General features: G+C 44.0%; 1 protein-coding gene across 1 annotated transcript in view; it reads left to right on the top strand.

The window, feature by feature from the left end:
• Positions 1 to 14,985, top strand: part of LOC126094833 (hemocyte protein-glutamine gamma-glutamyltransferase-like) — a 369,792-nt gene that overhangs the window by 286,294 nt on the left and 68,513 nt on the right. The window contains exon 10 of the mRNA XM_049909430.1: positions 5,666 to 5,832. Coding sequence (XP_049765387.1) covers positions 5,666 to 5,832 — 167 coding nt within the window. The remainder of the gene's footprint in view (positions 1 to 5,665; positions 5,833 to 14,985) is intronic.

Genomic DNA, 14,985 nt, shown 5'->3' with positions numbered 1-14,985 from the left:
CTTCGGGCATGGATGTGTGTAATGTCCTTAGGTTAGTTAGGTTTAAGTAGTTCTAAGTTCTAGGGGACTGATGACCTCAGATTTTAAGTCCCATAGTGCTCAGAGCCATTTGAACCATTTTTTGTGTCTGTGTGTGTGTGTGCGTGTGTGTGTGTGTGTGTGTGTGTGTGTGTGTGTGTGTTACCTTTTCGTAATTGCTCTGCTAACCGAGGTACTAAACTTCGTTGTACAACGCTTTCTTGGTGCAGTTCTGCCTTGAAAATGGCAGTGTGTGCTCCTGTCGAAATATCGACGACGTCACCCCGCTGCATTCTCGTAATTATTTAAATCTTGACCTCGTTTATTCCGGAGGCACTCGCATTTTCTCTGGAGTTAACAAGTGAATTACGAGCAACGGCTGTCAGGCCATCTATTTCCCTCGCTCTGCTCGTTTCAGACTAGCTCCTTATCCTCCACGTAATATTCCAGTGCCCTACCAAAACGATTTTTTGCACATTCGCTGAATTTTCGTTCTCGTTGGACACTGTCTATCCGGATACCTCCGTGCGTACAAAACTCAATTGTTCTCTTCGCGTTTCTCATGCTTCCTACCAAAAGAACTGGCATATCCAGTTTCTCTTGCCTTGTGAATATTTTTTTTTCATGCCAGCAGTCGACCACAAGTGGACGACACGGACCGAATTAAATACCTCCTCGGTGCCCGTTTTATACTGCTATCGCGGTGGTGAACCCTCTGTTTGCTCCACATCTGACGTGGCGTGTTTCTTAATTGCGTATGGAATTACGAGTTTCCACATAAGCAGCGATCAGTTTCATGTTCGGAACAGATAACATCTAATTTATAAGTATTGCTATTAATCTGAAACTAATAACCAGATTTTGAATAGTGAAATGCCATTGAATTCGTCTGTCTCGGAAAATCTCTCTCAGTAGAGCAGTAACTTGATCTGCCATTCTTCTGCAGCAGCACACGTCGGAAACTTCTATTATCTTCTTGTCTGAACTACCTAATATCCACGTTTCACTTCCGTACAAGACAACACTCCAAGCAAATGATTTCAGAAAACAGTTCCTAATACATATTAGGTGATAACCAACTCCTCTTTTCGAGAAACTCTTTTCTTGCTTTCCCCTGCCTGCATTTTATATCTTCTCTACCTCAGCCATCATCAGTTATTTTCCTGCCCAAATAACAAAAGTAATTTAATATTTTTAGTGTCTCATATCCTAATTTAATTCGCTCAGCATCAGTCGATTTAATTCGACTAAATTCCAATAACATTGTTTTATTTCTACTTATATCCATCTCATAATCCCTTTTCGAGACACTGCTGATTCCCTTGAACTACAGTTCCAAATTTTTTACCGTCTCCGACAGAATTACAACGTCATTAGCAAACCTCGAAGTTTTTATTTCTTCTCCTTTAACTTTAACTATTTTTCGAAATTTCTCACTGATCTCCATCCCAGCTTGCTCACTGTACTGATTAAATAAAATCGGGATGGATTTCAGCTTTGTCTCAGTGCCTTCTCATGGCTTCTCATGGCTTTCAACTCGTAACCGTATGATGTACAAAGTATGTATGCAGACTGAAACGACGAAAGAAAATTTATATCAAGGCCGGGATTCGAACCTGGGTCTCCTTATAACTGTCACACGCTTTCTGTACAAGCTGTGTATTACCTTTCGCGCCTTGTATATGGTCTCTGCTACCTTCAGAATTTCAAAGATTGTATTCCAGTCAACAATGCCAATAGCTTCCTCTGACTCTGCAGATGTTATAAACGTAGTTTTACTTTTCTTTGAGCTGTTTTCTAAGACAAGTCGTAGCTACAGTATTGCCTCGCGTGTTCCTACATCTCTCCGGAACCCAAAACTGATATTCCTCGAGGTCAGTTTCTATCACTTCCTCCACTCTTCTGTGAACAAAATGTGTCAATATTTTTAAACTGATGTTTCGGTAGTGCTCACACCTGTAAGCTCCCGCCTGCATTGGAAACGTAATAAACAATTTCTTCCTGAAGTCCGACGGTATTTCTCCTGTCTCACCAGGTGAAATGATTTTGTCACGGTTGGCTCTTCCAGGGACCCCAGTAACTCTGTGGGAATGTCGTCGTCGCTAGCGGCCTTGCCTTGTTTCTGCTTTGGTCTTCCAGTGATCTGTCAAATGCTTCTCGTAGTAACACACTTCCTATTTTATCTTCAGCAACTTCCTCTATCCGTGATATTGGCGTATATATACAGGGTGAGTCACCTAACATTACCGCTGGATATATTTCGTAAACCACATCAAATACTGACGAATCGATTCCACAGACCGAACGTGAGGAGAGGGGCTAGTGTAACTGGTTATTACAAATCATAAAAAAATGCACGGAAGTATGTTTTTTAACACAAACCTACGTTTTTTTAAATGGAACCCCGTTCGTTTTGCTAGCACATCTGAACATATAAACAAATACGTAATCAGTGCCGTTTGTTGCATTGTGAAATGTTAATTACATCCGGAGATATTGTAGCCTAAAGTTGACGTTTGAGTACCACTCCTCCGCTGTTCGATCGTGTGTATCGGAGAGCACAGAATTGCGTAGGGATCCAAAGGGAACGGTGATGGACCTTATGTACAGAAGAGACTGGAACAGCACATTACGTCCACATGCTAACACCTTTTTATTGGTCTTTTTCACTGACGTACATGAGCATTACCATGAGGGGTGAGGTACACGTACACACGTGGTTTCCGTTTTCAATTACTGAGTGGAATAGAGTGTGTCCCGACATGTCAGGCCAATAGATGTTCAATGTGGTGGCCATCATTTGCTGCACACAATTGCAATCTCTGGCGTAATGAATGTCGTACACGCCGCAGTACATCTGGTGTAATGTCGCCGCCGGCTGCCATGATACGTTGTTTCATATCCTCTGGGGTTGTAGGCACATCACGGTACACATTCTCCTTTAACGTACCCCACAGAAAGAAGTCCAGAGGTGGAAGATCAGGAGAACGGGCTGGCCAATTTATGCGTCCTCCACGTCCTATGAAACGCCCGTCGAACATCCTGTCAAGGGTTAGCCTAGTGTTAATTGCGGAATGTACAGGTGCACCATCATGCTGATACCACATACGTCCACGCGTTTCCAGTGGGACACACTCTATTCCACTTCGTAATTGAAAACGGAAACCACGTGTGCACGTGTACCTCACTCCTCATGGTAATGTACATGTGCGTCTGTGAAAAAGACCGATAAAAAGTTGTTAGCATGTGGACGTAATGTGCTGTTCCAGTCTCTTCTGTACCTAAGGTTCATCACCGTTCCCTTTGGATCCATACGTAATTCGGTGCTCTCCGATACACACGACCGAAGAGCGGAGGAGTGGTACTCAAGCGTCAACTTTAGGTTACAATATCTCCGGATGTAATTAACATTTTACATTGCAACAAACGGCACTGATTACGTATTTGTTTATATGTTCAGATGTGCTAACAAAACTAACGGGGTTCCATTTTAAAAAACGTAGGTTTGTGTTAAAAAACATACTTCCGTGCATTTTTTATGGTTTGTAGTAACCAGTTACACTAGCCCCTCTCCTCACGTTCGGTCTGTGGAATCGATTCGTCAGTATTTGATGTGGTTTACGAAATATATCCAGCGGTAACGTTAGGTGACTCACCCTGTATATATATTTGCAAAGGTCTCTGTCAGTATCATTTTCTAGACATCTGATTCCATTACACATGCCTCACTTCTTGCATTTTATTATCTTCGCCTCTCGCTGCTTCAAGACAAAACCTCCTGTGGTACTGAGGGATTTCTACAAAGTTTTGTGTCGTTACGTATGTGAATCTTTGCTGCCCTCCCTATTTCGACTTTAAAAGGTACCCATTCGTGTTCTACTGTATATCTTTCCTCTGTTTCAGTCCCACGTTGCCTAATACTCACTATCAGACACCCAGCGTGTGGTTTCTTCAGTTGACACCGGTCCCACTTGTTCATTACCCTGCATTTTAATTTTAATTTTCAGTTCAGTCAATAATTTATACTCAGAATGTACGGAATTTCGCTATCTTAAATAGTTCCAGTAAAATCTGAAGCGAAGAGCCTAGTTTTGTTACCCTGTACACAACAGCTTTCGGTGGCTCTGCGACGCTGTTCTTTAAATACACAGAAACCGCGCTGTCCCGTTTACAGAAAATAAAGGTATTTATAGTTACAAATTAACTGAATTATCCGTTGGTGCTTGGCAGAACGTGATAATGATATAAAAAAAACATTTTTAATGTTCCGCAAAATTATATTTATTGGGTCACGAACCGGCTTTTGGCTTCTCAGGCCATCTTCAGGTGACAATTGAATTTCGCAAACACGAATAAACATGATGTGCGACTTACACATATATTACCTGTACAGACGATACAAAAATGACAAAGTAGTCACCTAGGAGAAAATTGTAACCATTAAATTAACTAAAAAAGGGGTAAACAAAGCTTTTATAATTCCTCATCATTTGTTAAATGTGTGTCCACATGAAAATTTTGTTTACCCCCGTATTTAGTTAATTTAATTGTTGCAGTTTTTTCGTATGTAAACATTTTGTTATTTTTGTATCTTCTTTGCAGATAATTTATGCGTATGACGCAAATCATTTTTATCTTTGCTTGCGACATTCAGTTGTTACCTGAAGATAGTCAGAGAAGCCAAAAGCCGGTTCGGCACCAAATTAGTATACTTTTGCAGAGCATTAGGAAGCTATTCCTTTTTTAATATTATAAATTTTTATTGCTGTCTGTCTGAAGAGGAGCCCTTATATGTGGGGGACGGGGGGGGGGGGGCGATTAAATTATTGATAACTGTATTTTTAAAAATGTTCCAACTGTTTGACAAGTGATAAACTTCTTATCTTTGTGCACTGACAATGGTTTATGAAAACAATAAGGTAGACACGTTTCTGTATGTCCATCCTTTTGACAGAATGTCTTGAGGACCACGGCCGTCTGCTATTGTAAGAAAATGAAACGCCTATAGCCGTCCTTGAGATTTTATTTATTTCGTAGTTACCAGTTTCGGCGCTTCAATGCGCCATCTTAAGGCCGTAGTTGATGCTGAAGAGATTGGCACGATCCTCATATATATACCGCATCAGTGGCCAAAAAATGTGGTTACGCAGACTGTTAACTTTGGTGTCAGCACTTCAACCATCAACTGCCAAGTGACTGGAGAACTGACCTCTCCAGTCAGTTGGCAGTTGATGGTTTTGGAGTGCTGACACAAAATTTAACAGTCTGCGTAGCCAGCTTTGTCGGTCACTGACGCGGTATGTATAGGCATCGTGTCAATCTCTTCAGCATCAACTACGGCCTGAAGATGGAGCATTGAAGCGCCGAAACCGGTAGCTACGAAATAAATAAAATCATAGGGACGGCTGTAGGCCTTCCATTTTCTTACAGTAAGGTAGTCAGTCCGGAAAAGCGGATAGGGAGACAGAGAATTATTAGCCTAAAGCAGCACATCCGGTAGTGTAAAGAAAATCCGTTATGGGAAACTATCAAAGCGAGGTCAGCCGCTCGCTGGTGATGCGAGAACACCTGCGGCCTGCCGCCCCGGTTCTCGTCGCCGGCGCCAGAGGCTGCTTGTTTGTGACGGCTTCTTCTTCTCCCTGGACAGGCACCAAGTCGGAGCGGCTGGCGCTGATGAATGCCGTGCGATCCGTGGACCGGGCGCGCCGCTTCTACATGCTGCCGACGCAGTCGCACCAGGACGTCGAGTTCTCGCTCGTCGACCTGGACAAGGTCGCCATAGGCAAGGACTTCAGCATCACCATCAACATCCATGTGAGTCCCTGCTCCTGCCCTCTCAAACTGAATTACAGATACGTGTTATTCGTCGTAAGCCAGGTCAAAGTTCTCACATTCTCCTTCATTCACAAGTGTATCGAACGTACGAGGTGCATTCAAGTTCTAAGGCCTCCGATTTTTTTTTTCTAGTTTACTACTCACCCGAAATCGATGAAACTGGCGTTACTTCTCGATGTAATCGCCCTGCAGACGTACACATTTTTCACAACGCTGACGCCATGATTCCATGGCAGCGGCGAAGGCTTCTTTAGGAGTCTGTTTTGACCACTCGAAAATCGCTGAGGCAATAGTAGCACGGCTGGTGAATGTGTGGCCACGGAGAGTGTCTTTCATTGCTCGAAAAAGCCAAAAGTCACTAGGAGCCAAGTCAGGTGAGTAGGGAGCATTAGGAATCACTTCAAAGTTGTTATCACGAAGAAACTGTTGCGTAACGTTAGCTCGATGTGCGGGTGCGTTGTCTTGGTGAAGCAGCACACGCGCAGCCCTTCCCGGACGTTTTTGTTGCGGTGCAGGAAGGAATTTGTTCTTCAAAACATTTTCGTAGGATGCACCTGTTACCGTAGTGCCCTTTGGAACGCAATGGGTAAGGATTACGCCCTCGCTGTCCCAGAACATGGACACCGTCATTTTTTCAGCACTGGCGGTTACCCGAAATTTTTTTGTTGGCGGTGAATCTGTGTGCTTCCATTGACCTGACTGGCGCTTTGTTTCTGGATTGAAAAATGGCATCCACGTCTCATCCATTGTCACAACTGACGAAAAGAAAGTCCCATTCATGCTGTCGTTGCACGTCAACATCGCTTGGCAACATGCCACACGGCAGCCGTGTGGTCGTCCGTCAGCATTCGTGGCACCCACCTGGATGACACTTTTCGCATTTTCAGGTCGTCATGCAGGATTGTGTGCACAGAACCCACAGAAATGCCAACTCTGGAGGCGATCTGTTCAACAGTCATTCGGCGATCCCCCAAAACAATTCTCTCCACTTTCTCGATCATGTCTTCAGACCGGCTTGTGCGAGCCCGAGGTTGTTTCGGTTTGTTGTCACACGATGTTCTGCCTTCATTAAACTGTCGCACCCACGAACGCACTTTCTACGCATCCATAACTCCATCACCACATGTTTCCTTCAACTGTCGATGAATTTCAATTGGTTTCACACTACGCAAATTCAGAAACCGAATGATTTCACGCTGTTCAAGTAAGGAAAACGTCGCCATTTTAAGTATTTAAAACAGTTCTCATTCTCGCCGCTGGCGGTAAAATTCCATGTGCCGTACGGTGCTGCCATCTCTGGGAGGTATTGACAATGAACGCAGCCTCATTTTAAAACAATGCGCATGATTCTATCTCTTTCCAGTCCGGAGAAAAAAAATCGGAGGCCTTAGATCTTGAATGCACCTCGTATTTGGTAATTACATCGCAGGTAACTCCAGTCAATTATCCTCCACACCAAAAATCTAGAAGTGCCCACAGTGAGTGCTTGATGGTGACTTGACGTGTTACTTCTCTTTTACTTCTCTCTTCAGGTTGCACTTTCTCATTTTTTTTTATGTACAGTTAATAGTATTATTGCATTTTTGTCTTTCCTCGATTTTTAGTCCGGCGCACTAAAGTGGAAACAGATTAACTGCAATACAGGGTGTATCAAAAATAATCATGCGATTTGGCACGTCTGTACAGGGTGTCCGAAAAGCCTTTCCCTGATTACATAAATTGATAACTCAGGCTAGAAGTAAGATACAAATATGAAACTGGTGTCTAATTTTTTACAAACTATCAAAGTTTTTCCACACATCAGTAAACTTCCACATGAGCACCCTTGGTAGCACGTAACACATCTAGGCGATATTCAATTTCCGTCCACACATTAGCTAACATTACTGGAGGGATCGATTCAACGACTGTGGTTATCCGTTGCCGCCGGGTTTCAAGATCTGGTACACGGGGTGATACTGAAGCAGCTGAGGAACAGCATTCAGTTGCGACATGTTCAGATACTCTGCAGATTTGATGGTAGCCTCGGTGAAGAAGAATGGCCCGATAATTCGATCGTGCAATAGCGCGCACCAAACATTCACCTTTGGACTGCCTCTGCTGCACTCCATGACCACGCCAAGGGGTTGTGAAACCCAAATGCGTACATTATGGCGACTCAGTACTACACTGACAAAAAAGGTCGCTTCGTCGGGAAAGACAATTCGTCTGAGATAACCATCATCGTCCTCAATACGTGAAGCATTTCGACCGCAGTCATATCGACGTGTAATCCGCAGGTCATGGTCGTGCGGTAGCGTTCTCGCTTCCCGCGCCCGGGTCCCCGGGTTCGACCCGGCGGGGTCAGGGATTTTCTCTGCCTCGTGATGACTGGGTGTTGTGTGATGTCCTTAGGTTAGTTAGGTTTAAGTAGTTCTAAGTTCTAGGGGACTGATGACCATAGATGTTAAGTCCCATAGTGGTCGGAGCCATTTGAACCATATCGATGTGTACTGTCATTGGGCAACAAGGCCTGAACGATTTCCACTTTGTATGTACGAAACTTTGATAGGTTGTAAACAATTAGACACCAGTTTCATATTTGTATCTTACTTCTAGCCTGAGTTATCAATTTATGTAATCAGGGAAAGACTTTTCGGACACCCTGTATTTCTGAAACTAATAAACACACACAATGAATTTTATTTTTTGATGAATGGGGAATTCAAAAAGTTTCTTTTCGTATCTTTTCAGAGGTTTTCATTATCCCCCCCTTGAGATACACGGCGTATGTCACTGCAGCGAGCATGTCTTGATTTACAGCTTCCACAGCTGCTGTCACGTGATGTCTCAGTCGCTGGTAACGGAGGCACATAAACAGAGTCTTTTATAAATCCCCACAAGAAACAATCACATACAGTTGTTTCCGGTGAGCTTGGAGGCGAGTAACGTAAGGTTGAATCATTTGGCCCATTGCGGCCGATCCATCGTTCAGTGATCCTTCCATTTAAAAATTCCAGCACTTCCAGATGACAGTGCGGCGGTGCGCCAACCCGTTACTAAATGAACTCGTTCCAATAAGTCTCCAGCTGTGGGAAAAGAAAGTTCTCAAATATGTCGAGATACGTTCTTCCTATAACAGTGTTCTCGGAAAAATCATGGACCATACATCTTTTCCCCTGAATCTGCACAAAACACATTAAATTTTGAAGAGTCGCTCTGATGTTGTACACCTTCATGTGGTTGTTCCGTACCCGTTGTTCTCACATTATGACGGTTCACCTTTCTATTCAAATAGAATTTTGCCTCGTCACTAAACACTAAGCGTGGGAAAAAAGTGTCGTCCTCGATCTTGCCAAGAACGAAATTACAGGACTCCGCACGTTGTTGTTTGCCACCTTCACGAAGAGATTGCAGTAGCTGAATTTTGTATGGTTTTATGTGTAAATGTGGACGCAAGACACGCCAGACGGACATCGGGGGCATGTTGCATGGGGAACGGATTTCTGCGGACTCCTTGTGAAATTATGGCGGATGCGTTCGACGTCTGTGTCGAACACTCAGGGACGGTCCGGCGATTCGCCTTGATACAAACGTCCTGTTTCTCTGAATTCTTCACACCATCGTCTAATGCTCTGTGCTGTGGGAGGATCCACGCCATACCTAGTACGAAAGACAGGCTGAACAGTTATTACTGACCAACACTACGCAAAACGTAGAACACAAAACGGTTTCTGTTGTCCCGACACCACTTTTACTAGAGCTGAAGCGGGCGCACACTGCTGCTACCTAGCGGGGACCACGTAAAACTCGAGAGCTTTCTCTTTCCAGTAGTACGTTCTTTACGCACGTATCTCAAATAATAGTTGTGATTTTTTTTCAATCGGATGATTCTTTTTGATACACCCTGTGGATCTACCAATCGCGATCAAGACATTCGTGAATAAAGGAGTACACCTCACACAGACAACGTGCTCTGGTCTGACAACGTAACATTTCATTGATCAGATTTTGTTACTCCGCCCTTTTCGCCAGGCCATCTCTTTAACGCTGCAGTCTCTCCGGTGTTGATGTGTGAATAACGATCTGATGAAGCTCTCCCTCCAGGCTGGTCTGTACCAGGCGTGAATGCAAGGAAGTGGTCATCGCGGTCGTGACTCCCTTCTCCCTCTCCCCCTCTCTCCCCCCCCCCTTTCACCGCGGGCCCGCGCCCAATACAATATTTAAATAAATGATTTTGTATTATTCTGTATGCAACTTTCAAAGTTTCTCACCTAAATTTCGGTGGATAAAAGTAACATAAAATCTAAGAGTTCCGAAAGTGACGAGGAATTCTAGAAAACTACAAGCTAGTTTTCGTTTTTTATTATCTTGCTCCAGTGTTCTGACCGCCTGACGAGAACATTCCAGCCGAGTAATGACGGTCATGCACAGATAGAACGTACAGAGATTCATCACACAGGAGGAGTAAAGCACAGGAAATTCAGTAATCGGACACAAACGGAAAGAACCCCTGCCCAAATAAGCGAAAAAATTACGTAAATATCGGCTTCCAAGAGGAGGTGTCTCAATTTACACTTCCGCATAGTCGTATTCTTCAGACCTGTGTTCATAATCATAGTGATAAGTGAAAAGTTGACAACAGAGGATGCACACTTTTATTTCATACGGTATAAATTTTGATGTCAAAATTGGAGAGAGTTTCTTAGTAACATAATTGTTAAATCACCTGAGTAACGGATGTCTGTCACAAATTCTTTGATTGATCATTTTATTATCATAAATGCAAATTCGAAGAAGTTATGTTAATGCGAAGTACTCACTCATGCAAACAAATTATTATTGCTATATTAATGTACTACCTTTATCTCCGCAGCTTTGTCTGCGTACGCAAATATCACATACATTTCAATTATATTTAAAACATTCCACACACATATGTAAATATATTTCATCTGTACGTCTAAACCACCGAGCGAGGTAGCGCGGTGGTTAGACACTGGACTCGCATTCTGGAGGACGACGGTTCAATCCCTCGTCCGCCCATCCTGATTTAGGTTTTCCGTGATTTCCCTAAATCACTCCAGGCAAATGCCGGGATGGTTTCTTTGAAAGGGCACGGCCGACTTCCTTCTCCTTCTTTACCTAATCCAATGAGACCGATGGCCTCGCTGTCTGATCTCCTTCCCCAAACACCCCAACCAACCCCATGGTTACTCCCGTTTTTGTACGTCTAAGGAATTTGCTCAGAAGTTTCATCTGAATCTTGACGAAACTTATAATTCTCTCTGAGTGAGAAATACCCATCCATATACGTAGCAAATTTCGACGAAATTTCTCCAAGCGTTCCTGAACTATGCTATTATGTCGTACCGCCGGGATGTCTTACAATCACAGTATTTTTTTCCACATGTCAGCTGTTGCTTCAGGCGTTATAGAAACATTCTGATATGTCAATGTTCTCGCGCCGCTACCACTCACATGCACGTGTGCTACGTATATTGCACGCATCTCTGCCTCCCCCCTCTCTCTTTGTCTGTCTTCACCTCACACTCTCTCTGACCGTTGATCCTCCCTTTGTCTCTGTCCATCTCCGTTTTCTCCCCTGCTATCTGTTCATCTACTTCTTCCTTCTCTCTATCTACCTCCTCCTTCGCTCTCTCTCTCTCTCTCTCTCTCTCTTTCTCTCTCTCTGTCTCTCTCTGTCTTTCTCCATCTCCTCCTCCCCTTCGCTCTCTCCATCTCTAATGTCACACGGTTTCCACACGCACCAGCATCTTATTCGGAGGTGATTCTTATCCCCACAGTACTTATTTCCAGACGGTAAGTATGGTTTAAATCGATTTAGTTATTTTGGAAGAGATATAGAACATGTATTTACATGCATGGATACAAACTATATACAGCGCTATTACAAATGATTGAAGTGATTTCATAAATTCACTGTAGCTCCATTCATTGACATATGGTCACGACACACTACAGATACGTAGAAAAACTCATAAAGTTTTGTTCGGCTGAAGCCGCACTTCAGGTTTCTGCCGCCAGAGCGCTCGAGAGCGCAGAGAGACAAAATGGCGACAGGAGCCGAGAAAGCGTATGTCGTGCTTGAAATGCACTCACATAAGTCAGTCATAACAGTGCAGCGACACTTCAGGACGAAGTTCAACAAAGATCCACCAACTGCTAACTCCTTTCGGCGATGGTATGCGCAGTTTAAAGCTTCTGGATGCCTCTATAAGGGGAAATCAACGGGTCGGCCTGCAGTGAGCGAAGGAACGGTTGAACGCGTGCGGGCAATTTTCACGCGTAGCCCGCGGAAGTCGACGAATAAAGCAAGCAGGGAGCTAAACGTACCACAGCCGACGGTTTGGAAAATCTTACGGAAAAGGCTAAAGCAGAAGCCTTACCGTTTACAATTGCTACAAGCCCTGACACCCGATGACAAAGTCAAACGCTTTGAATTTTCGGCGCGGTTGCAACAGCTCATGGAAGAGGATGCGTTCAGTGCGAAACTTGTCTTCAGTGATGAAGCAACATTTTTTATTAATGGTGAAGTGAACAGACACAATGTGCGAATCTGGGCGGTAGAGAATTCTCACGCATTCGTGCAGCAAATTCGCAATTCACCAAAAGTTAACGTGTTTTGTGCAATCTCACGGTTTAAAGTTTACGGCCCCTTTTTCTTCTGCGAAAAAAACGTTACAGGACACGTGTATCTCGACATGCTGGAAAATTGGCTCATGCCACAACTGGAGACCGACAGCGCCGACTTGATCTTTCAACAGGATGGTGCTCCACCGCAGTTCCATCATGATGTTCGGCATTTCTTAAACAGGAGATTGGAAAACCGATGGATCGGTCGTGGTGGAGATCATGATCAGCAATTCATGTCATGGCCTCCAAGCTCTCCCGACTCAACCCCATGCGATTTCTTTCTGTGGGGTTATGTGAAAGATTCAGTGTTTAAACCTCCTCTACCAAGAAACGTGCCAGAACTGCGAGCTCGAATCAACGATGCTTTCGAACTCATTGATGGGGACATGCTGCGCCGAGTGTGGGAGGAACTTGATTATCGGCTTGATGTCTGCCGAATCACTAAAGGGGCACATATCGAACATTTGTGAATGTCTAAAAAAACTTTTTGAGTTTTTGTATGTGTGTGCAAAGCATTGTGAAAATATCTCAAATAATAAAGTTATTGTAGAGCTGTGAAATCGCTTCAAGCATTTGTAATAACCCTTTATGATACAGATTTTATTGTTATTGTTATTATTATTATTATTGTAACCATAGCTATCTGCGCCATACTAAAAATTATGGTGACGGTAAGCTACATACATTTGTGGGTCTGTCTGGGATAACGTCTCAAGATGCGCGAAACAGGAGGGCTGAAAAAGTTTAAACACCCTCTCTTGCCTCAGATTACGTTCAAATTTCGTCGAGTTGTTTTGAACGATCACTAGTATTTCCAGCATGTAACCCACAGCAAAAATTGCTGTTGCACTACGCTTCAAACGGATCACGTTCAACGGGGTTGCAGCCCCACAATGTCCTTAAGCCCGTCTCACACGGAGCAAGGTTCGTCGCAAGTTTGCGAGATGGCGTGCACACCTGCCGGCTTGCAGGGAAAGGAGCCGGCTATCTTCCATGCCGAAGCTCTCCCACGGTGCAAGATCGGCAGCTAGTTGTGTTGTGATCGGCTGCATGTTCTATCGAACGAAGATGACTGCTTCAGGTACAGTTGTCAGAGCAAACTGGCGTTATTAGCTGTTTTGGTGCTAAACTATACAGACATGCATGCTAATGAGAGAAGAAGAAAGGGAAGAATGGACGAAAAACTGTATTATGAGGAGAAACGCTGGAAAAGGTATGCTCTCCATGCTTCATAAAGAGTTGAGGTTAGTTCGCAAAACACCTACTTTTGTTTGAAAAGTATAACCATTTCATTACTGTTTGACTTTATAAATATACCAATAATGACTGTTATATCCGACTTTATTTTATATGATAGAAGATCGTACATTCTTTGCAAATTTTATACGAATGGATGTATTGGTATTTGAAGAACTGCTTTGTATGGTTTCGCCTCTGATTCAGAAGAAAGACACGGTGATGCGTCAGGCAATTCATCCCAGCGCCACTGCTTTTCGATGATTTTACTTTGGCGTACTCCACTTTAAACTGAGTACGTAAATTGTGCATTTTGCTATAGCACTCCTTGCTCGTCGTATATGGTCAAACAAGACACACGGCACTTGCAACTCTTTCGAGTGCTTCTGAACGCAAGTGTTTATTATAATAGTTTGCTCTTTTCACGACGTACAGACACTGTTCTTCCCTATAAGTACATATCAATGCTTCAATCGCTTCCTTGGACCACTGCGGTGCCATTATTTATTAATTATAGGAATTTCCTACCGCACCTCTCAACAGCAGAAAAGCGACTATCAACAAATGCTTCCCGCCCAACCTTTCCGCGTCTGACGTCACAAACTAAACATGTCATGATTGGCCAACGCAGGAAGCACGCAGGGAACCATACAAGAAAAATAGCACCGGACCTATCCTGGAAATATTACAAGGTTCCCAGCAAGGTAGCCCGCTAGAAGACGACGGAGCCCGCAAGGTAGCCGTCGCACGAGCCAGCAAAGAAACTTACAGCGAATCTTGCTCCACGTGAGACGGCCTTTAGAGAAGAGTACCAGCAGTACCGAAAGTTGTCGTGCTGTTCATCGCATTAAGAACTGTCGTTTTCGATCACGTAATGTGTGGGAATCAGTGGCCCAAGGGAGGGGTCGTCTCTTTGACGCCCTCCAAGCCGCCTCCTAAGGCGTCTTCGTGTCGATTCTGAACCGCGGTGTATCTGAACCTTTTTCTTCCGCCACTCATGAGAAAATCGTTTGATTGAGGTGTTTGGAGGTGAGGTTCTGACCTCTGTCGCAGAAGCGTTAAAAGAAGGTATGATATGTGGGTAACAGGGGATATGATGACCTCTCTACCGAATGAGACGTTCAGGGTGGTGTTGGGCCGAATTTTGGTAAAATTTAGCGCCAATGTGACGTCATTATCCCGCCTTACACGTCACGCTTTTTTCCGCCCGTGGCGCCACCTATCTGAAGAGTCGCCGATCCCGAGGGTGACGTCACAGGG

This window comes from Schistocerca cancellata, chromosome 8, assembly GCF_023864275.1.
Source record: "Schistocerca cancellata isolate TAMUIC-IGC-003103 chromosome 8, iqSchCanc2.1, whole genome shotgun sequence".
NCBI classification, from domain to species: Eukaryota; Metazoa; Arthropoda; class Insecta; order Orthoptera; family Acrididae; genus Schistocerca; species Schistocerca cancellata.
The sequence above is the reverse complement of the archived record's forward strand: the minus strand, read 5'-3'. Positions and strand labels throughout refer to the sequence as shown.